The sequence below is a fragment of the Ochotona princeps genome, chromosome 5 (assembly GCF_030435755.1).
Source record: "Ochotona princeps isolate mOchPri1 chromosome 5, mOchPri1.hap1, whole genome shotgun sequence".
NCBI lineage: Eukaryota > Metazoa > Chordata > Mammalia > Lagomorpha > Ochotonidae > Ochotona > Ochotona princeps.
Genome location: NC_080836.1, coordinates 49,298,070 through 49,321,491, shown reverse-complemented (window position 1 = coordinate 49,321,491; position 23,422 = coordinate 49,298,070). Strand labels below are relative to the sequence as shown.

Here is a 23,422-nt window from a genome sequence, read left to right as displayed (position 1 = left end):
ACATTATATGCACTGTACCAAGGAACTTAGTTTTTATAAGGGCCTCTGATTGTGGATATTCAGATGTAAGTCATTCGTTTGTGACTTTCTAGGACTTGTGTATTTTTAGGCTTCCACTTGGTTATCATGAGAGACAGAATGCATAAGTTTAAGATATTTTATCTCTTTTGGAGGGGATGATCATGGCAGTTGCTCAGGTTTCAGAATGTGTAACCAACAGTATATTTCTAGTTCTATCCCTCAATTAGCTCGCAACCTACAAACAAGGTAAAATGAAATACATGCCAAATAAACATAATCAAGAAATATACTGACCAATAAAGTAAAATGACAATAAAATTGTTGTGAAAAAATAGTTTGTTGCATATTACATGAGTTATATATCACTTCTTGATTTGAGTTCAGTAAAGGATAGGAATAATTTTAGTCACAACCCAAAGGCTTGGTAAAAAGTAGAAAGAACATAGATGACAGCATCCATATTGAAGATGCTACTTCTTGATATTTTAAAGAAATGTATTTGGTACCACCTTGTCCCTGAGGAGCAAAATTCTCAACAAACATTTTGTTGATTTTCTCATTAAAACTTCCTAGTTCCTGTAAGTAATTTCAGAATGTATATCTTTTCACCTCTCTGGACTTTCCAATCCAAAATCCTGTGCCAAATATGGTAGTTCTGCTGGGAAAAATGCTGAAAATTTCTTTTGCCATTCCCTAGGGAGTAATTTCTCATCAACCTCAGAAATTTTCCTGGTAAAATTGCCCTGGGCTGTAGTCATAGGAGATTGCGATGGGCAGTGGTCTCAGAGAGACAGGACTATTGCAGGACTTTTCTCCCCTGTGGAAAGATGGTATGCATACTTTCCCCAGTATCTCACTGAGATGGAAAAGTTGAAAATCTGGTTTAGATTTCTTGAAGTGATAAAAGTAAGCTCTCAATTTACAACACACCTACTTCTGCAAATGTCTTTTCAGATAGTCTGGCTTGTTAAAACCCTTCTCTGACTAATGGTTTTATCACTACATTAAATGTAAGTGAAAGGAGTGATGGTAAACTGAGTCAGCGCTGACACTGAGGACCCATTCACTTCTAATAACTGCCGACTCATTATTCCACAGCTCTAGTATCTCTGCCTGTAAAAATTAAGATATGTATATCTACTGTGATTGGCACCATGAAAACTTCTTAGGGATTTGGTGTGAATGGATAGAATTTTGCACATAGTACCTTGCTTAGGTTTGACAGAAAGGTATAATACATATATATATATATATTTTTTGTCTTGTAAGCATATTTTATTTTTTTAATTTTTTAAAAAATTTATTTATAATTTTTAATTCATTAATTGCATTGTATTATGTAACACAATTTCATAGGTACTTGGATTCTCCCCCCCTTCCCCAAACCCTCCCACCATGGTGGATTCCTCCACCTTGTTGCATAACCACAGTTCAAGTTCAGTTGAGAGTCCCCCATTGTGAGCATATACCAAACCTAGAGTTCAGCATCTTATTGTCCAGTCAAGTTCAACGGCTTCTTAGGTATACCCTCTCTGGTCTGAAGACAGAGCCAGCAGAGTATCATCCCGATCAATTAAAAGCTCCAACATACCATCAGCAAAAATTTGCATCATTATGGAATTAATTGACATAGTAATGAGTAACCAATATGGTAAAAGTAAATGCGAGTTCTCAGCCACCTTCTGTGACCACCTCATTGACATTTCAATTTTAGTTTATACACAACATATAACAAACCTAACATAACATGTTATACATAACATCGTGTCATCTTAAATTAAGGCAAACATGTGGTATTTAACCTTTTGGGATTGGCTCATTTCCCTTAGAGTCCCCTGTATGTACAAATGTCATCTGTGGGATATTTCACTTGTAAGTCTTAACATTTTTTTCTGTTTATTTTCCCCCCTGATTTTGAAGGTTTCTGGACATTGAAAGTGAAATGATCAGGTTTGCCAGTTACTACGCTGGGATTGGTCTCACAGTATTTATCGCGGGATATATTCAAGTTAGTAGTGCCTTTATGTTATTTACGGTCAAGATCTGGGCTTTAAGACATGAAAATGGAATGCATGTTAGTTTTTCAGCCATTCGAAGGCCTAAGACTTGCAGTTCTATTTTGGGAGGACTTGAGAATGGGGAAGGATTCTTCTAGGACAGCTGAAGAGAATTCTGGCAGGTGTCCAGAGAAATGTAGTATAGTGTCTCAGTTGGAATGTCCCATCCCTCACTGCCTTCTTCCACTTCAGCATCTCTGTTGATCCCAAAAATGGATAGTTGAGATGTTTACCAGGGAGGGTGAGTATCCTGAAGAACACACTGTGTATGGAGAGGTGGAGGGAAGAAAAATGTATTTTCTCTTTTATTGCTTAAGTCTCAACAAATTGCCTCCCAACCCAAATTCTGTAAATCTAAATCTAGAGCACATTCTAGACTGAAGTGAGAGCAGGGCTAAGGATTACTTAACTCTTATTAGGGAAGTAAACTGTTTTAACTGATGTCTTTTTCTGTAGAAAAATAATGATGACCATTCTCCTTATTTATTCGAGAATTCCAAGTAGTGTCACTTAAAAGGAGAAATAAAACCATTTTCCCATTCTGACACTGGGAGTTTTCATGATAGCTCACTTTTTGTAGTTAAGGGAAATTTATCAACAGAGGAGTAATTTTTCAGATATTTCCTGACAATTCTCATCTGAAAACTATGCATAAATGCTTACAGTCTTCTCAAGATAAAACGTCACTCAAAAGTGATATCTAAAAGTACTGACTTAAAAGCAATAGTGTTTTTGATGGTGTGAACCTAATTTTGTCCATAGCCAGGGAACCATGATAACCCAAGTCCCAAAGTTGGAGCTCTGTTAAATGTCAGAGCTGGAGCCGACCCATTTTTGGTTGTCCTGTCTGATGCCATTCTGTCTACCTTGACTCTTATAATCTGTTATCTGCACACATACCTGAATCCTCAGAAAAGGTTTTATTATGAGTGATTTCTCCATTGTTTTCCATTGTGACATTGAAAATATTTCTTCTGAAAAAAAAAAAAGTTAAACAATAACCTGTAAGATCACAAAGTTAGACATCCCTTTGTCCCTTTCCAGATATGCTTCTGGGTACTTGCTGCAGCTCATCAGATACAAAAAATGAGAAAATTTTACTTTAGGAAGATAATGAGAATGGAAATAGGATGGTTTGACTGCTATTCAGTGGGAGAATTGAATACAAGATTCTCTGAGTAAGTAACTGGGAGAGAAATGCTTTCACGTGTGTTTTTAAAGAATGCAGTGAAACTTATTTTTATATCAAATTATAACTTTAAAATATTTTCCTTTTTGACACATATTTGTCCCTTAAGCTGGGCTTTCAAAGGTATCACAGTTTTTTCCTTAGCAACACTAACATTAAAGATGAAATGCTGCAGTTTAGTTTGTAAACTCTTGGGTTCAATGTTAAAAATGAATCGTTATAGGAATGAGATTAAAGAAGTAGGAGCATTTGTCTTCAAAGGGAAAAATTGGAGAATATCACAATCTGTACATAGGTAAGGAAATCAACCCAGTTGGAAATATTTATCTTACATTTCTGTGGAGTCAGTTTCTGCAAGCAAAAATAAACACAATCTCTAATTATGCTTTGAGAAAGAGTCAAACTAAGACATTGGATTTAAATCTAATTTATACCAAAATGTTTTAAGGCATTAATAGTCCACTGGAGAATCTGAGTGAGCCCTGAGTGGTTAGAAATAGTTGAAGGTTATTTAACTGAACAGTGAAGTCTGATTGAAGAAAGATTAAGGTGAAAATAAAGCAGACAGAAGACCCCTGGCCCCAGCACCTGCTCCAGATTCCACGTGATGGAACCTGGAATAGATGTTTCACCTTGCTAAAATTAGGTAGTCTTAGTCCTGGATAATGTCTTAGGAGCTTTCTTTCAATTAAAGCCCAAGTCCTCTTTGTTCCTTCTAGACAAGAAAATAAAGGAATGTTCTCAGGCATATGAATTTAACATAAGTATATCCAGTTAAAATTCAGAAGCCACTATTTTTTATTCCTGCTCTTAAGGAATCTGTAATCTAGCAGGAGGGATAAGAAGAGCAAACAAGTAAATAATCTAAGATAATGCATACTGATTGCTTAATACTTGGTGACAACTATTCTAGAAGCCTTACATATATTACCTAATTTAGTCCTCATTTCTGCCTGGGATATTGGGGAGGCACAAGTTGTGTTACTATGTTCATAATGTACGAGGAAGTTAAGACACAAAATGCTGAAGTAATTTACTGAAGAGCTTGATTTCACATTTAGAGCATCTGTGATCTTCACAGCTGTATTCCTCCTGGGTGGAGGGGAAGGTTACACAAGGCTTGTGGATGAGGTGTAATGTGACTAGAAAGAAAGATTTAACATTCGCAAAGAGGGGTGCTTCAGGACAGACCTAGGAAAGAGAAATAAGATCCCTGTAGAGGTCTTCGTCAACATTTACTTTGACCTAAGTTGAGTCACCTGAGTTAAGGACAAACTTAGTTGGCTATGAGGATGTCATTCTGATGACATGCTGATGGTATTCCAAAGTGCAGAAAAATATCCAAGATGGGAGAGGCTGATCTGCTACTTGAGAGTAATAGAGATAAGGAGGTGGTTTAGAAGGGAAAGAATGAGAATTTTCAGCAAAACATTTTAATTGACTAAGTTCAGTTTCCGTGATCCTTGTCTTTCTCATTTCTAGTGATATCAATAAAATCAATGACGCCATCGCTGACCAACTAGCCATCTTCATTCAGCGCATGACCTCAGCAGTGTTTGGCTTCCTGTTGGGATTTTACAGAGGTTGGAAACTGACCTTGGTTATTATCTCTGTCAGTCCTCTTATTGGATTTGGAGCAGCTATCATAGGTTTGGTAAGGGGGTCATTTTACTTCTCTCCAGGGAAAAAAGAGTCGTATATATGAATCCTCAATTTCTTTTTCTGAGTACATTCAGTCAACACAATCATGACTACTTTGATGTTTGCTTAGTAATTTTACAGTAGTAAATCATATTCATGGGAAATAAGGATGCATCCAGCTCTATCTCAGAATCCTTTAACTTCACAAAGGGAATTCAGAGTCTCTGTCAACATTGTATTCAGCTTCTCTACTCCCACACGTCAGTACATTTAACTCTTTCTTCAAACCTGTGGTAAGTTAATATGCAAGCTCAAATGAATCAAGCCTTGATATGCTAAAAACCGAACACATCACCCAGTTAACTCTTTTAAAACAGATTTCTCATTTTCTTTATTTTTCATTTTTGTGCCCATATTCTAACTTTATGTAAATGTGTCACGGATTTGGAATATTCTAGCTCTGTACTTGATTTTTTCTTGTGTTTATTCAGATCTGTGCATGTTTGTTTCTATAAAACGATGCAAGCAGTTTTGCTAGGTTGGATTCTAAGATGGGGCATACACAGTAAGGAGAGTTGGACACACATGTGTAACATTAGAAGTCATCAGTGGGTTTTGTATCGTTTTGTTCTAAGTGCCATAGTGTAAGATTCAGGACCAGTTATCAGATGTTTCTTAATATATGTAAATCACTGAATAACAAATTGGTTTTTCTTTCTTCTTTTGGATTTTAGAGTGTGTCTAAATTTACAGACCTTGAACTGAAGGCCTATGCCAAGGCAGGGTCTGTGGCTGATGAGGTCATTTCATCTATGCGGACAGTGGCTGCTTTTGGTGGTGAGAAAAAAGAAGTTGAAAGGTTGGTTCATTGTCACTTTCTTGGATTGTGAATCTGCACAATACCCTGAATTTTCCTTATTTTGTGCAAATGGTAGATGTATGTTGGTCTACAATACTCTGAGGTACCATTTGCTCAAAAGTTTGCAAAACCAGTGATTTAGATTAGTCAAAGCATTGGTGGTAGCCCCAAGCCTTTGACTATGTGTTTTTGAAGGTGTTACAACTGGTGATTACAGAAAGCCAGTTTAGGTTAGATATTTATCTCAGAATGTGATAGTATGTGTAATGCTGTTTTCTGCCAATTAAGAAACGCCTGCATGAAAGGTTATAAATAATACCACTGAGATACAAAGACTCATAAGAGACTGCCATAATCATTATGCCAAGACAATCTGGATAACTTAGAAGAAATGAATAAATTCCTAGAAATGCAAAACAGCCAAAGGCTGAATGATGATGTAATAGAATAAGTGGGCAGATCAAATATAAATAAGGAATCAGTAATAAAAATTCTTCTGTTAAAATGTTGTTGGAGTCTAGCAAACATTAAGGAGGGCTAGTCCTTCTCAAAGTTTTTCAGAAATTAGAGGAAATAGTACTTCAAAATTATTTTATAAAGCCAGCATTAGCTTCATGTCAAAGTTAGGCAAGAAAAAGAAAATTTAAACAACAATGCCCTCATATGGCTGCAATGGCTGGGACTGTGTCGGACAGGAGCCCAAAGCTTCATCTCAATCTCCCATGTGGCTGGAGGTGCTGTCTTTTCTGTTTTCCCAGATGTATTAGCAAGGAACTGAACTGAAAGTGGAGCAGCCAGGTCTCAAACCGGTGCCCTTACAGGATGCCGGTGTTATAGGTAGCTTTATATGCTATGCCAAAATGCCAGCTCCACCACTTTTTTAAAAAAATATATACTACTGGAAGTTTTTAACAGAGCAATTAGAAAGAGAAATAAATAAAAGGCAGTTAAATTAGAAAGGAATAAATTAAATTTTTCTCCTTTCAGATTACTTAAAAACAATAAAGATTTTATTTTTACCAAGAAAAATATCTGCTGACTGCAATAAACAAATTATATAACGTTTGAGGATTTAAACATCAGCCTATAAAAACCAACATCATTTTTATATATTAAGAGAAGCTATCATAAAAGGAGAGGAAGTTTTAACAGTCAAATTTATCTACTGAATTGGTATCTCCTCTTGGTACATTTGATAAGCTTTTCAATTAATCAAATGTAATTTATTAACAATATATTATAGGCCATTGTTCTAGAGGCTAGTTCTTACTGAAAGTAAGAGCTCCTGTGGCAAAAAAAACCCCGTCAGAATATTATCTTGTTTATTTATCTAATATTTATTGAGTTTTTGGCATGTGCTACGTGTTGATTTTATAGGATAACCACCCACTGGATAGAAACTCTTATTTTATGTAATATAAATATAATAATGTCATGTCATTCTCAATTTCCACCAAACTCATTAAGGAAGAGATAGGATCTATAATTTATAATGTCTTCTTTTGTACCCACCGTTCAGTTATTTTAGTTCTTGTATTTCCTCTATGATTAGAAAGGTTATTTTTTGTTGTTAATAAAATGGGCAATGTGTTTTTAAGATGTCAAACTTAGCACACATCTTTAGTTTGTGTTCTGTGAACTATTAAATTTCCCCATGATTTTAGTTTTTGAGATATAGGAAAGTAGTTTCAGAACAGTTGAGTTGTCAGACAGTGCCCATCATTCATCACTAAATCATCAAGTTACTGAAGTCTGTTTCTCAGGCTGAATTTAAATTTAGTTTCAGTTGTTTGTGTCCCATGGCTGTGTAGCTGACCAGAAAGGTTGTCACACAGCATCTTGGCCACAGGGCCAATGTGTAGTGTGTGCAGGTGTGCTAGTGCTAACCAACTCCAGCCCTGAGAAGTGGAAACACTCAAGGAATCTGACTTGTATGACTGGAGCCAACAATATTATTTTCTATTAGAAAAACACATCGAGGGAATCAAGGAAACTATTCAAAAACAACTTGTGCTAGATACCTCATGTCCAAACATGCCTTTCTCTGGAGACAAAGCCTAGCCTAGTGTTTTTCATCCATGTAACAATCAACCAAATCAAACATGTTTTGTTGCCATGTTCAAGTAACCATTAAGTAATTACACAGACAGTACCTTAGATTTCTGTTCTTAAAGCAGAGGTGATCTCACTGTCATTGAATGTAGCTGTTGCATTGTGGTGTATTTGGAATATTATAAATTAAGTTATGGCTGTTGCTACCATGGACTCAAACATTTTCTCTTTATAGGTATGAGAAAAATCTTATATTTGCGCAACAATGGGGGATTAGGAAAGGCATAGTGATGGGCTTCTTTACTGGATACATGTGGTGTCTCATCTTCCTCTGTTACGCACTGGCTTTCTGGTACGGCTCAAAGCTCGTCCTGGATGAAGGAGAATATTCACCTGGAGCCCTTGTCCAGGTACTTTGGTCTTGTGACATTTCCAGCTGTCAGAATAATTAGTGACAGTACCTCAAAAAAGTCCAAGGATAGACACATTGTTCAGTCCATTAGTGTTGAAAGAGGAAGGCATCAATGATAGGATTGCTTCCATTGGTAGAAACAAGCAATGCATGTGCATTTTATGATAAAGGGATACTGAACTTCTGAACTAATGAGACCAACAATTTGGTGAGTGCTAATGAAGTGAAGATTGTATAACTATAAAATGATGATTTTCTGACTGAATTGGTAAGATGATGTATTCTTAATATGTAATGTCCATAATCTCTTAGCTAAAATTTAACAGCTCATATAATTGAGTTTCATAATTGTACAAGGCATGTGCCCTGTAGGTGTTTGTGAGACATAATGATTAAAACCCAAGTCAATAATATCCTCAACCTACTTTATTATTCATTTAGTCTGTGCCAAACCACAGCTAATGACATGACCGCTTTCAGTGTCGTTTTGGTTACTCATTTGCTAAGTGGTTATTGAGCTTCAACTGGGTTGCAGATCCACACCAATTGCAGGGGTTTCAGTAGTGAGCCAAGAATATATATATATATATTTGCCTATTGAGGAAACTCATAGTTTCCTGGGGAAGACAATCAAATATGAAGCAATCATGTCAACGCGTAATGGCAAACAGTGACATAGGCTTTGTAGTAAGATACAGGGAAGCTTAACAGCAGCAGGAGAGGAATTAGATGTTACTGGGGTCAAGGAAAGCGTCTCATCTTGCTTCTTCTCCCAAGGCCTTTCCTCCTCATAGTGTAATGTCCCTGGCATGACAGCTGCACTCAGTGTTTGAATTCTCTGTTGAATGACACTTTCCCAGGCAGGCCTTTCAGGATCACCTAATGTTTTATTCTCTTTTGCAGCATTTGTAATCTTCCTTCAAAGGACTTGCATGATATGGAACATTTGCAATTATTTATGCTCTCCAAACTTCTTTATTTCAGACTGCAAGCTCCACAAAACCTAGGAAGTAAAAAATGAAATTTTGTTTTCTTTGGGTCTTAGAGGAAAATGAAAAGTAATTTCACAAACGACTCCTAAATAAAATATTTAGGCTCAGGATTTCGAATGGAACAATCACCAATTAGACAACAAAAAAACATAAAAATTTCTAGATTTTTACCAGCAGAAAACTTACAATTCTAGCTCTATTGCTGTAATACAGCACATTTCTGGGGGAAAGCTGAATGCTGTATTGATCTGCAGACATGATTGCCAGTGTTCAAGCCACAGTTGTTCCAATCCACTAACTCCATTTCATTAAGAACATAATGGTGCATTAAAACAACTTTTTAAAAATGTAATTTGCTTTTCAGCAAAAACAGCTTATGTATCTCTGTGCTTTAAAATTTTAAACATGATAATGCATGTGAAAGTGTTTTTGTGAACTTTAAGGAAAGCATGAAAAGTGTTACTCTTGTTATAATTAAGATACATTCTTTATAACTTAGATATTGTTTCACATTTTGAAAAAGTCACTGAAAATACTGCAGGTCTGTAATCTGATGATAAAGTTCCTTGGCTTTATTAATCCAATTATACCTAAGAACTTTTGACAGTTATCAAGCTGGGGATAGTAGTAGTTGACATTGGACCCAGCTTGCAGAAGAAATGATTTGAGAAAAGCTGTTGTTTCCTTAGTTCATCCCTACAAGGAGAGGATAGAAAAATGCACAAATAATCATTCAGAGAGAAGAATGAATTGGTAAAGTGAAAATTAAATAACGCACAATTCCAATTGGGAGCATACTGCATAAAAAGCCGCTTAGCAACTCTCTACAAAAAATCCAATTTTATGATTGTCATCTTTCAATTTCCTGCCAGTTGAATTGTGGGTTGCATTACATCTTCTTAGAAATTTATAAATATAGTTTCCAACTCTTGTAAATAATTCATTCTTTCAACTGCCACTTCTTGGGTATGTCCTTTCTGTAGACTTTCTACAAAAAGCAGTCCACGTGTCTTTAGCATCTTAACCCTTACCTCTGTTACTAACCCTAGCTTATATGCCTTATACTACCTTAAGAAATGTTTGTTTTGGGAAACAACAGACATTTTCCCATTGTATTCTCTCGGTCTCTCTGTCTCTCTGTCTCTGTCTCTGTCTCTCTGTCTCTGTCTCTGTCTCTCTCTCACACACACACACACACGTTTTTACCTTACTTAGCAGCAGCAAATATGAAGCTTGAGTATGCGTAGCTTAGTTGAGTTTTAATCCACCAGTCAAATAAACAGGTAAATCTAGCAGATTGTGTGAGGTACATAATAATTACTGGCTACATGGTAACTGGACATGCATGGTAAGTGGTTCATGTTAATGACTGAAATTAGTATTACTTGTGCCGAGTCAAAAATTGTATTCCAAATTCTGTTACCAAAAGATGATGGGTACCTAAGTGGCACAGAAGACAGTTCTCTCATGCACCTCTTAACTTTATGATTGACTAATACAATAATCACAATAATAGAAAGTAACATTCATCCATTGCATGCAAAGTATTGAGCACTGAGATGCTTAATCTCATTATCATGTGTAATGATCACATCTTCATTTGCTAATTGGTATCATTATATTACCACATCAAAACATGAATAGAGGTTGAGAAACAGGTGCCAAGTGCCAATGAGTGGTGTTTAAACTCAGGTCTCTATGACTTCAGGCGCTATAGCAGTCTTTCTTCCTATGTTGGTCTCATGTAGTTGTCCACAAGACTAATGAGTGTTACATCCAGCATGAAAAATGCTGGTCTATTTGCATATGTGCTGGCTACTGTGACGTTTTGACCCATACATCTGTCCTTTCTCCTTTACTTCTGCCCCCAGTAACCTCCAGAGAGGAATTTGCATAATACAATAGCTTATATAGACAGACTGACTAAGGCTTTGCTCCCAACCTCAATTTAGGACTCCAGTAAGTCGATCTAGACTCCTGGCCAAGAGTCAGAAAACTATATCCCACAGACCAAATCCAACCCATTACCCATTTCATTAATGTTTGGTTTGACATAGCCACAATAATTTATTTGCTTGTTGCTTATGGCTGCTTTGGGACTGCATGGCAGAGGTAAGTAATTACTTCGGAAGTCCTGTGGCCAAAGAAGATTAACTAGCACCTATTTGGTCCTGTACAGGAAATGTCTGCCAGCCCCAGATCTAGGACATGTAGAAGGGCTTCTTTGCTGAGGTAGGGAGGTCACAATGGCTGGAGCTAGGTTGGTCCTAGGAGCCAGGAACTTCTACCGGGTCTCCCATGCAGGTACAGGGGCCCAAGGACTTAGACAATCCTCCTCTGCTTTCCCAGGCAATAAGCAGGAAACTGTATTGGAAACAGAATATGAACCAACACTCATATGGGATGCCAGGGCAGCAGGCAGCAATTAACTTCTACACCATGGTGCTGGCCCCAGGACTGTGGTCTTAAATCAGATTAGACCATCAGAAAACTGCCCTCTCTACTTATCTTCCAATGTCCTATGTGTGGGCCTTTGAACCTTTCCTTGTTATTGTCATCTCTGCTATTCTTTACATGACTAGTGCTGGACTAATCATCGTCTGCACAGCATCTCATTTGATCCTCAAAAAGAGTCCTATGAAGTCTATGCTACCATTATCCCTGTGTTACAGATAGAGAAACAAATGAAGTTTTTTTTTAAAAAAGATTTATTTATTTTATTACAAAGTCAGATATACAGAGAGGAGGAGAGAGAGAGAGGAAGATCTTCCGTCCGATGATTCACTCCCCAAGTGAGCCGCAACGGCCGGTGCGCGCCGATCCAAAGCTGGGAACCAGGAACTTCTTCCAGGTCTCCCACACGGGTACAGGGTCCCAATGCATTGGGCCGTCATTGACTGCTTTCCCAGGCCACAAGCAGGGAGCTGGATGGGAAGTGAAGCTGCTGGGATTAGAACCGGCGGCCATATGGGATCCCGGGGCGTTCAAGCGAGGACTTTAGCAGCTAGGCCATGCCACCGGGCCCACAAATGAAGTTTCAAAGCTTTAAGTAACCTGCCTATTTGAGAACCACCTGTTATAACTGAGGGAAAGAACAAGATAGGCAGATAAAGGAAGAATAATCCTCCCCATTCTTAGCTGGGACTTTTTAAAATTGGTAAGTCAAATTTACAGAGAGGAGAGAGACAGAGAGAGGATCTTTGTTCAGTCCCCAAGTGGCTACAACAACCAGAGCTGAGCTGATCCAAAGCCAGGAACCAGGAGCCAGGACCTTCTTCCAGGTCTCCTGTGTAGATACAGGGTCCCAATGTTATGGGACATCCTCAACTGCTTCCCCAGGTTACAAGCAGGGAGCTGGATGGGAAGTGGAGCAACCAGGGCACGAACTGGCACCCATATGGGATCCCAGTGCATGCAAGGCAAGGACTTTAGTCACTAGGTTATTGCACCAGGTCCCTTAGCTGGGGGCTTAGAGGGGGAAGACATGAATGAGCTAGCCCATACCTACATGGACTAACAGTGGCATTGTTAGTATCCTACTGTGTGGAATGCAAACTCTGAGTCTCTCCATAGTCTAGCCACTCCTGATCCAAAGAGGAATCAGAGTGGAGAGGCACCTGGGTAGTAATTTGCTCTTTGGTAGCAATTTCTGGTCAGGATCAGGTCACTTCCCCCCAGGGGAATGAATTGGCTGTGTTGGTGAATCAAACGATGGTGTCCTGAGCTCTCTAAAGGAAATTGATCATTCTACCTGTGTGCCACCAGCACCTGAAGAGCCTATACAGAATGACTGTCAACAGTCTGCATTCAAATACTGCTCTACTGCTCTATGCATGTTGTGACCAAGGGCAACTTAGAAACCTCCACACCTGTCTCATTCCTGTTTTGCTATGGGTTAAGTGAGATAATACAGATGAAGCACTTAGAAACCTACTTTCTTGTTATTACTCTTGTTAATAGTTGTGTAATAGTAGTGCAGTAGTAACTGTGGCAGTAGTTATTCTAGTAACAGCAATAGAGAAGTAGCAGATCAGTAATGTATGTTCACACCTTCTGGACAATCAAGCTGACTTAAGTGAATTTATTATTTAGCTGACTCTTTAATTATAAAATTACTATAAGGCTCTTTATGAGACAATGAATCAAATGGTTACTATCCTAAGCTAATTTGTCCTTATGCTGCATTGCCTGGAATTTTTAATAATTTCGAAACAAATTTCTGAAGGTTGATGCATAGGCTCCGACACCAGCATCTCAAAAGAATGCCAGTTTGTATCCTGGCTGCTCCACTTATGATCCAGGTCACTGTTTATGGCCTTAGAAAGCAGCAGAATTTGGTCATGCCTTTGAGATCTTGTATCCAAGTGGGAGACTCCCTAAAAAAGCTCCAAGCTTCTGGCTTTGGATTGGTTCAGCTTCAGCCATTGTGGCCATCTGGGTAGTAAACCATAGAATGGAGGAGTTCTCTCTCTGTCTCTCCTTATCTCTGTAATTCTGCCTTTAAATTAAAGTCATCTTTAAAAAAAACTCACTTATTCTGCTTCGTACAAGAATGAGGTTCAGTAAAAAACAACATATTTTAAATAATACCCTTGAAAAATTGGCTTTTTAATCAAAAGCTGCTCCCGTGTTTGGAACAGGCAGAACTATCGAATTTCCAGCTTTTGAGGTGTATTTTTGAAAGAAATCTCTGAGTTGTCATGGTTGGCCCAAATGTGGTGAGCTTTATTAGCACAAGCGCAAGAATGCAAGCAAACAGTGTCTTTCTCTTTTTGTTTCAGATTTTCCTCAGTGTCATAGTTGGAGCTTTAAATCTTGGCAATGTCTCTCCGTGTTTGGAAGCCTTTGCTGCCGGGCGTGCAGCAGCCTCCAGCATTTTTGAGACCATAGACAGGGTATGTTAAAACCCAAAATAAAGGTTACCAGTGGAACAGGTTGGGTTGAGGGAGGGGGAATAAACTCTTGAGGAATTTACTCTCAGTGTAAAAAAAATATATGAGAAATGTGTTAGTCTGTTTGCCATTCATAACAAAACACCAGAGGCAGGTTCAGTTTATAAAGAGAATATGTTTATGTAACTCGCAATTTTGGAAGCTGAAAGTCATAACAGCATGGCATGAGGCCTCACAGCAGGTGGCTCAGCACACATAGTGGGAAGGATAAAAGTTTGGAAAGGGAAGATAGAGTGAGACTGAGAAGGAATGACCCAGGTTTTTAACCATCCTCTTAAAGGAACAAACCAGAATCCTAAGACAAGCATCTCAATTCTTTCTGAAGGCAGCACTGTTAATGTCCTAGGAACTTCCCACTAGGCCCCACCACTTTAAGGTCCACACCATCTCCCATCACTGCCACCCTGAGAACTAAAAATGCAACATATGAAACTCTGGGAGAACAAACAACATCCAGTCTTGTAAGGAATAATTGTGATGCCCTCGCATTGGCAATACATACAAAAAGCTGTCTGAAGCTGGAAACATAACAGTGAACTAGAACAAATAAAGCCCCTGCTCTCAAACTCAGACTAGCCAACAGAACGTAAGAAAGCAAAATGAGACAATTTTAGGTAGTAGCTGACTGCAATGAAGGAAGCAAAATAGGTTTAAATGGTAGCAACTGGACAGGGAGGTGTTGGTATTTGGGGTAAGATTTGAAAGGGCCTAGTTGCATCAAGAATTAGAAAGTCCATTGTATTTGAATTATGTGAACAAGAGAAAAAGTTGGACTAATGGAAAGGAACCAGTTTACATAAAACTTTAGGACCACAATTAAAAAACTGGATTGCCTTGTCTGTGGCTGAAAGTCTCCATTACCTTGTCAAGGATCTTGTTAGGAAGGCTAGTATCTACCTGGTGAATCTCTTCACAGCACCCTGAAGAGTCAAAATTCTGCGAACAGAAAGGCCAAAAGGCAGATGGCAGCATGTTGTTCTTCCTCTCAGTAAACATGCCCCGGACTGGGGTAAAAGCCCTGGGCATCTCAAGGTACTTTGAGAGTCCCTGAAGTGTAAGTGACTACAGCCTGCCTGCCTAAGGAATCTACAAATTGCTCCATATGCTTTATGTTTTGGTTACATACGTACATGGGGGTGCAGAGAGATGCTGAAAACTGCATCGAAGTGCTGAGCTCTTGTGTATCTATCATTCTTATGATTGTTATACGGGCAAATGAGATAATAAGTCCAAAAGGCCCTCAACACTTTTATCATCTTTATTAAAGACCAAAGAAGAAAACACATTAAATTATACTCCTTGAGAGAACTGTGGCGATTGATTTCTATCAGCAGCTGTAGATGCAGGAAAGCGCAGGCCCTGGAGTTCTGGTAGTAGGAGGCAGCCTTCACTATGATTAGCCAGAATGGTGATGTTCTACCTAAGGCTGGCTACTAACAACGTGGTAGAAAGTTGTTGTGTCAATTAGTAGTATATGAAGACATAACGAGGGCCTTCAGTTTTTTTTTTTTTTAAGATTTATTCATTTTATTACAGCCAGATATACAGAGAGGAGAAGAGACAGAGAGGAAGATCTTCCGTCCGATGATTCACTCCCCAAGTGAGCCGCAACGGGCCGGTGCGCGCCGATCCGATGCCGGGAACCTGGAACCTCTTCCGGGTCTCCCACGCGGGTGCAGTGTCCCAATGCATTGGGCTGTCCTCAACTGCTTTCCCAGGCCACAAGCAGGGAGCTGGATGGGAAGCGGAGCTGCCGGGATTAGAACCGGCGCCCATATGGGATCCCGGGGCGTTCAAGGCAAGGACTTTAGCTGCTAGGCCACGCCGCCAGGCCCCAAGGGCCTTCAGTTTTAATCAGCATCTAAAATGGATGCTCAGCATCACCCCAGCCTGGTGGCTAGTAGTGTAGTGTTAGGCAAGAAAGTTAAACTCTTTGAGACTCCTTCACTTCATCAACTGAGAAATGGTTATAACACCTGTCTCGTTAAGTTGTGATGTCAAGTACATAAATTATAAAAGCACACTAAAACACCTTGTAAACTGTCTCCATTATAATATCTTAAGAGTGTAATACCAAAATAATAAGGTATTATTATTTATGTATTATGTATCTATCATAGTATATTACTATATGTTGTAGGGATATTATACATGAAATGATATTTCTATGCTATGTAATAATAAATAATTGTCATTAAAGAATTAGTTGACTACAGTAAGTTATAATTTCATATATACCAGTATTCATAATATATTGCAATATCTCAATACATAGTAGTGATAATTCATTCTTATTAGTAATTATTTAATGTGGAAGCAACTTGTCTGTAGCATATCTCTGTAGTATTTTGCTTGTTTTTTGTTCTCTTATGTTAATAAATTTGAGCTGAGATGGACAATAACTGGTATAACACCTGCTGTTGGCACATCCCTTTTCTATTCTTTCTAGAAACCCATCATTGACTGCATGTCAGAAGATGGTTACAAACTAGACAGAATCAAGGGTGAAATTGAATTCCATAATGTGACCTTCCACTATCCTTCTAGACCAGAAGTGAAGGTGAGTACCAGTCCTTTTTGCCGGGAGCAGTGGACATGTTTTTTTTATGGTGTGGGGGAGAGTCATTTTCCAAGCCAAAGATATCTCCCCTTCTGAAACCTGACCCTGTTCTTGGGAGAGGGAAGAGAAACATGTGTTTATGACAGTTGTTGAGTCATCTTAGAGGACACCACATTCCTCTGTCAGAACCACCCTATACAAATACTTCTTGTTGGAACATTGTCCAGCAGCATACTCAGACTGCGTCAACTGTAGGGTGTCCTATTGAAAGGAGTGATGGATCCTGTCATTACAGTCTCACACCAAACATTCTGCAAGGCAGTCAGACTCCTGAGGGCCTGTAGGAGGTGAGCACACTGAGCAGGAAGCTCATCTGCTGGTTCACCAAGGTTACAGGCTCAGTTCCTGTAGGAAGGGAACAGAGTAATGGCTATGTTTCTTGTTAGATAATTGTCCATGGGACATGATTATGGAAATTTATTGTTTTCTTGTGTTTATAGAGCAAATACCTTCAAAGAAAATTTGCTCTACAGGAAAATTATGATCTATCACCACCACAATCCATATGGATGGCTTTGAAGTGAGATTTACTCTTCATTTGAAACTGAGAATCTCCAGCCACATTTTATTAACAACGTTTTTGTTATCCCCACAGAACTCAATCTCACCTACAATGTAGGGGCATGTGCACACACACACACACACACACACACACGTAAGCACTCACAGAGAGAAACAAGGTAAATATTAGATATGGACTTCTTCGAAAAGTTCATAGAAAATATGTATTGTGAAAATATCACATATGATTTTCAAAACTTTTGTACCAAAATAAACTTACATTCTAATTCATATTTTAAAAAAACATTTGCTTTATTTACTTGAAAAGCAGAGTTATGTCTATGGCCATACAACCCTGAACGTGCCCGATCTCGTCTGAAAAGCAGAGTTACAGAGAGGAATGGTAGACAGAGAAAAAACAAATCTTCCATCTGCTGGTTCACTCCCCAAATGGCTGTAATGACCATTCTTGGGCCAGGCTAAAGCCAGGACCAGAGTATCCCATGGGTATCCCATGTGCATGCAGGGACCCAAGAACTTAAGCCATCATCCACTGTTTTTCCTGGATACATTAGCAGGAAGTTGAATTGGCAGCAGAGCAGCCAGGACTTGAACTGACTCCCATTTGAGATACTAAAATAATACTCATCATGCCACAATGCCAACAATCGCCTCTTTTTTTTTTTTTTTTTTTTTTTTTTTTTAGTTTGAGAGAGAAAGAGAGAGAGCATTCATTCACTACTTCCTTTTCCTAAATACCCACAACAACCTTATCAGGGCCAGTAACAAACAAGAATCCAGGAAGTCCATGGGTGGTAGGAACCTAATTACTTGAGTCATCATTGCTGCTTCACAGGAACTGCATTAGCAGGAAGCAGGAGCCAGAGTCAGGAACTAAACCCAGTTACTCCAGTGTGGGACATGGGCACCACCATAGCTGTCAGCTGCTAGGCTAATATCCACCTGAAATTCCGTTTCTTTCACAAATCTTTTGGAGTAACTTCATTTGTGTGCGTGGTATATGTGTTATAGAATATTCAAAATATTTTAGTAGCTATAACATTATATGTAGATGTCTAGATATTTATCTACATTATATATATTGATGTCATATAAATATGTAAATACATAGCTCTGAATACATACTACAAGTATATAGATGTATACCCATTTAACCTGTACATTTAAATATATACAAATATATAAATATATATTCTGATTACATATCCAAAATATTTTTAGTAGTTTATAATACAAGTGCACCTAAGCACCAAATTCATGATGTATGTAAAAGTACTTAGTAAAATATAAATCACAAAGTAGTACTCAATATAATTGGGGTAGTTTCCTTGCGGCAGCCTTATACGTTAGCAGTTTTAGAGTAGATCTTGGACCATAATTTGTAAGGTTTGCAATTTAGTTTTGGCCACAGCTGTTAGGTAATACACTGAGTTTTCGTCTTCCCAGTTCTGTTTCCTTTTGCTTATGGGAATTAATGGCTATAGCTTTGGAACCACTGGTAAATTCACATGCGCTCACACACCAGGCACTCTGGCTTGCAGCTTGAGGATTGACTTTAGTACACAGAGGCTATCTGAACTCTGCTGGTTTCTTTCCTCCTCAGATTTTAAAGAACCTCAGCATGGTGATTAAGCCAGGGGAGATGACAGCTGTGGTAGGGCCTAGTGGCACTGGGAAGAGCACGGCACTGCAGCTCATTCAGCGGTTCTACGACCCTTCAGAAGGCATGGTGTGTATCCTCTAGGACCTTCTCGATAAATGGAGCCAGGAGAGAGTAAATGGGGATATTGTGTCAAACAGGCCTAGAATACACAGACATTATCCTAGTACTGACACTGGCATAGTGATTTTTGGATGAATTGTCGGGACACAGTGCCTACATGGTGATGATGCTTGGTTTATCACCAGTCTGTTTCATGTGCTGGGTATTGTAACTGAAACAGCAGACAAATCCACGGTGATCTTACTGCCTCCTCAGTGAAGTCTCTATTCCAGTTATTTTTGTGGATGTTGCAAAATCATTAGCATTCTCTTATTTTGTGAAAATGTAAGTACAGAAAAGTTAATATCGTTAGAAGGTAACAGAGAATAGGTCTTGATGACTTTGAGAAGTTGAGTTTTAAACATTTTTATATAATTTCTCAATGTAGTCTTTTTCCTTGAAATTTGACAATAATATTAACAATTCCCGTTTACTGATAGCATATGATATATCAGATACTTTATAGTTTCCTGTTTTTACAATGAGCCCTCTCCCAAAGACTCGTAGGCCCATTTTTTTCAAATAAGGAGGAGGAGAATCAGAGAGAGGACTTGTTTTGGTCACTCATTGAGGAAGGGATCAAGCAACAGTTTGAACTGAGGTATGTTGGGTACCAACACCAATAATCTTTTCAGCCCTAAAGTCATGTTTATTAAAATCTGATACCCTCAGATGTTCTCCTTTGGCTTTGTGTTAAATGGTTTCAATGCAATGGTGTCTTTATCATACATGCAATGTTACACTGACATGGTAAACCTAAGAGTTTTCCTTGTCTGTACCTACTTCATTATTGGTTGTGGATTCCTTGCCATAACTATGCTCTGACTATATGTATATATCTCTTGATGTATGATATTTACATTTTTGTTAATAGTCATTTTCCCACTTACAATTTCAATTTCTTTTGAAAGCAAAGTGTCATTTGATGAATCTGGCCAGAAAGTAAGATTTCTCACAAAACATATAGTGTGCAAGATAGGAGTCACTAGTTTTTTATTTATTTTTCTGAAATCCTTTTGGCTGCAAGTCAAAAGATAAAATAATCAAAATATTGTGACTGTACTGTTTCGTGAGGAATGAAAAGCTTTTCCATTCCTGGGCTGACAGTGTTAACTTAAATAACCTTCACAGCAATTTGTGTTTTGACACAGACTTATCCCCCAATCAACTGCTGTTTGATTTCAATTAAAGTTGTTGTTAGACAACCAGGTTTCAAGAAGAATTGCTTTGGTTGCAATCTTGATGGGTTCTATTTTTTTTGTTTCTATTGATCAAGTGCAGCTACCATTACCACTCAGAACCCTGAAGAATTACACGAGATGTGATGCTGTCTTTGTGCTCTCTAGGTGACTTTGGATGGCCATGATATTCGCTCTCTCAACATTCAGTGGCTTAGAGATCAGATTGGGATAGTGGAGCAAGAGCCAGTTCTGTTCTCCACTACCATAGCAGAAAATATTCGTTACGGCAGAGAAGGGGCTACAATGGAAGACATAATTAAAGCTGCCAAGGAAGCCAATGCCTACAACTTCATCATGGAACTGCCACAGGTACCCCAGCTTTCTAGTGGGGAAACAATAGGCTGACAGAAATACCTATTTTTTTTTTTCATTTGAATACCAAGTCATTCTAAGTGATTGTTATTTTTTTTAAAGGATTTATTTATTTTTATTGGAAAGGCAGATATACAGAGAGGAGGAGAGACAGTGAGGAAGATCTTCCATGTAATGGTTTACTACCCAAATGACTGCAATGGCTGGAGCTGAGCCAATCAGAAGCCAGGATCCCAGAGCTTCTTCTGGGTCTGCCACGCAGGTGCAGGGTCACAAGGTTTTGGGCCGTCATTGACTGCTTTCCCAGGCCACGAGCAAGGAGCTGGTTGGGAAGCGGGATTGCCGGGATTAGAACCGTGGCCCGAATTGGATCCCAGTGCATTCAAGGCAAGGACTTTCGCTGTTAGGCTACTGTGCCAGGCCCTTAAGTGATTATTAATGAAATGTTTCAGTTTCATACCTGGAAATGTACCATGAGTCACCCTTTCATTTAATAACATGTTGTTTATAAATAAAAATCTGCTGAACATGGAAGTTTCCTTGTTAAAAAGCAACAGCTTGTTTTGACATTGATACAGTTTCATTATTTCCTGGTTTAGCAGTCTTAAAGCAGATGCTTAATTTGTCACATAGCAATGACTTGTGCAATGTTTTTCTGATGTCTATCGCTGTCAATGATCTTTAGTCTTAGGCAGCTCATATTGCGACCTTCGCAGTGTACTTTACATATTCAAAAACAACTCCTTATGTGCCTTCATTCTATACAAGTACAGAACCAACTCCATATTACTAAGCATACATGAATTTTGCTTTTGATGGTCTGGTAAGTCAAGAGTTATTAATAGTTAACTTGTGTATGAGGCTTACTACATACCAGGCCCTGTTCTTTGCACTTCGCATTGTATTGATTTATTGACTCTTCAGAACTACCAGTCAGGCAGATACTATTCATATTCCTGTCCACAGATGTAGAACTGAAGTTCAGAGAGGTCAGACAACTTGTTCAAGGTTATACACAGCAAGGAAACGGACACACAATATTCTTATGCAGGTGGTATAGCTCCAGAGTCGATGATCCTGCAAACTTCCCATTCAGCCTTCTGGGTTACTTGTATGAATAGGATTGCAGAGGTGAGAGTTTAGAGTTAGAATCAGGTTGACTCAGTGCAAACTCCAGCTTCTCTGCCTGTCTGCTTTGTGGGCCTTCACAAGTTTCTTGGCCCATTTATGCCCAATATTTCTTTACTCATCAGTTGAGGAGAACAGTAATATCTGCCTCATGGGATATCTGTGAGGACTAAATGCAATGTGTGTAAAAAGCTCGCTGTCATGCTTTTATGTGCTGGATACTCAGTTCATCTGGGTCAACACAAAATGAAAGTGACTACCATTTCCTCACTGTTAGATTCCCGTGCAGTGAGGGAAGCTCATTACTGACTGCCTATCCACAGTAATGATAATGAAGCTAAGGAGAATCTATACTCACTATACAAAGACAGGCTTTGTCCATATGCTTTGCTAAACTGTCCAACTACAGAAAATGGAGTATGACACATGCTTTCAACCCTTAAGATGGATTTTCAAGACTATGATCAATTTTTATTTTGGTTGAAATTTTTCTTTAACATTGAAGCTTAACAGGAACATGCACATGTACCATAGAGCCTGGGAATAAAAGAAAGCAATGCTTTATAACCCATTAGCAAATATTAGTTAAACAATCACCTGTGGGAATAGGTTTTATTTTTCTCTCTATGAAAGTTCTGTCTATAGAAGTTCATATCAGAGAAAGAAGCTGGGACATGGGAACTAGACAACTGACAGGAGCCATCAAATTCTCTTTCATGCCTGGTGTCTCCTTCTTTCTAGCAATTTGACACGCTTGTTGGTGAAGGAGGAGGCCAGATGAGTGGTGGTCAGAAACAAAGAGTAGCCATTGCTCGAGCCCTCGTCCGAAACCCCAAGATCCTTCTTTTGGACATGGCCACCTCGGCCCTGGACAATGAAAGTGAAGCCATGGTACAAGAAGCGCTGAGTAAGGTTTGTGTGAAGTCTAAGTTCATTCCATAGGCCTGTGTGCAAATACTCATGGTGCTTCAGAAAAGGCAGCTCTGGTAGAAGAGGACTGTGTGATACTTCTTGAGTCAAGCTATCTAGTCTGGTCATTTAGAAGATATTGAATGACCACAATCCTCCACATGAATGGGCCAAAGGCAGTATAATTTGCTTAAATTATAAAAATGTAAAATGCAGAATGTTGTGAAGACTAAATTAAAAGGTAGAATTAAAATTGTCTCCCCACTTTTGGAGGAAGGGGGCTGTTTTTAGCTCTTGCTGGATAGTAGTGAACAAGCCAATGTGTGCCAGGGTCTAGAGCCACAGAAACATGGTTTGGCCTTTTTAAATGTCTGCACAGACTGTACCTAGAGATTCCATTCTGAGTTACATGTGGATTCTGAGATGATCAGAAGGTCAGTGCCAGTTCTGTCCTGCAGTCTCGTTTCATGGCGCACTGTTGTTACAGACTCAGAAAGGGCATACAGTCATTTCTGTTGCACACCGCCTATCCACAATCAGAACAGCAGATGTCATCATTGGATTTGAATATGGCACAGCAGTGGAAAGAGGCACGCATGAAGAGCTGCTGGAAAGGAAAGGTGTTTACTTCACCCTGGTGACTCTGCAAAGTCAAGGAACTCAAGGCGATAAAGTCCTTAATGAAGAGGATGAGACAAGCAAGTGCCTTTTCCATTACACTTTGCCATTGTATTAAATAGTTAACATATAGAA

The 23,422-nt window shown here is 38.8% G+C and overlaps 1 protein-coding gene across 1 annotated transcript in view; it reads left to right on the top strand.

The window, feature by feature from the left end:
- Window positions 1–23,405, top strand: part of LOC101536298 (bile salt export pump) — a 109,096-nt gene extending 85,691 nt beyond the window's left edge. The window contains exons 7-17 of the mRNA XM_058664245.1: window positions 1,942–2,029; window positions 3,123–3,256; window positions 4,750–4,921; window positions 5,643–5,767; window positions 8,055–8,229; window positions 14,005–14,118; window positions 16,625–16,735; window positions 18,921–19,046; window positions 20,426–20,629; window positions 22,502–22,672; window positions 23,157–23,405. Of these exons, the coding sequence (XP_058520228.1) occupies window positions 1,942–2,029; window positions 3,123–3,256; window positions 4,750–4,921; window positions 5,643–5,767; window positions 8,055–8,229; window positions 14,005–14,118; window positions 16,625–16,735; window positions 18,921–19,046; window positions 20,426–20,629; window positions 22,502–22,672; window positions 23,157–23,405 (1,669 nt within the window). The remainder of the gene's footprint in view (window positions 1–1,941; window positions 2,030–3,122; window positions 3,257–4,749; window positions 4,922–5,642; window positions 5,768–8,054; window positions 8,230–14,004; window positions 14,119–16,624; window positions 16,736–18,920; window positions 19,047–20,425; window positions 20,630–22,501; window positions 22,673–23,156) is intronic.
- The last annotated feature ends 17 nt before the right edge of the window (window positions 23,406–23,422 follow it).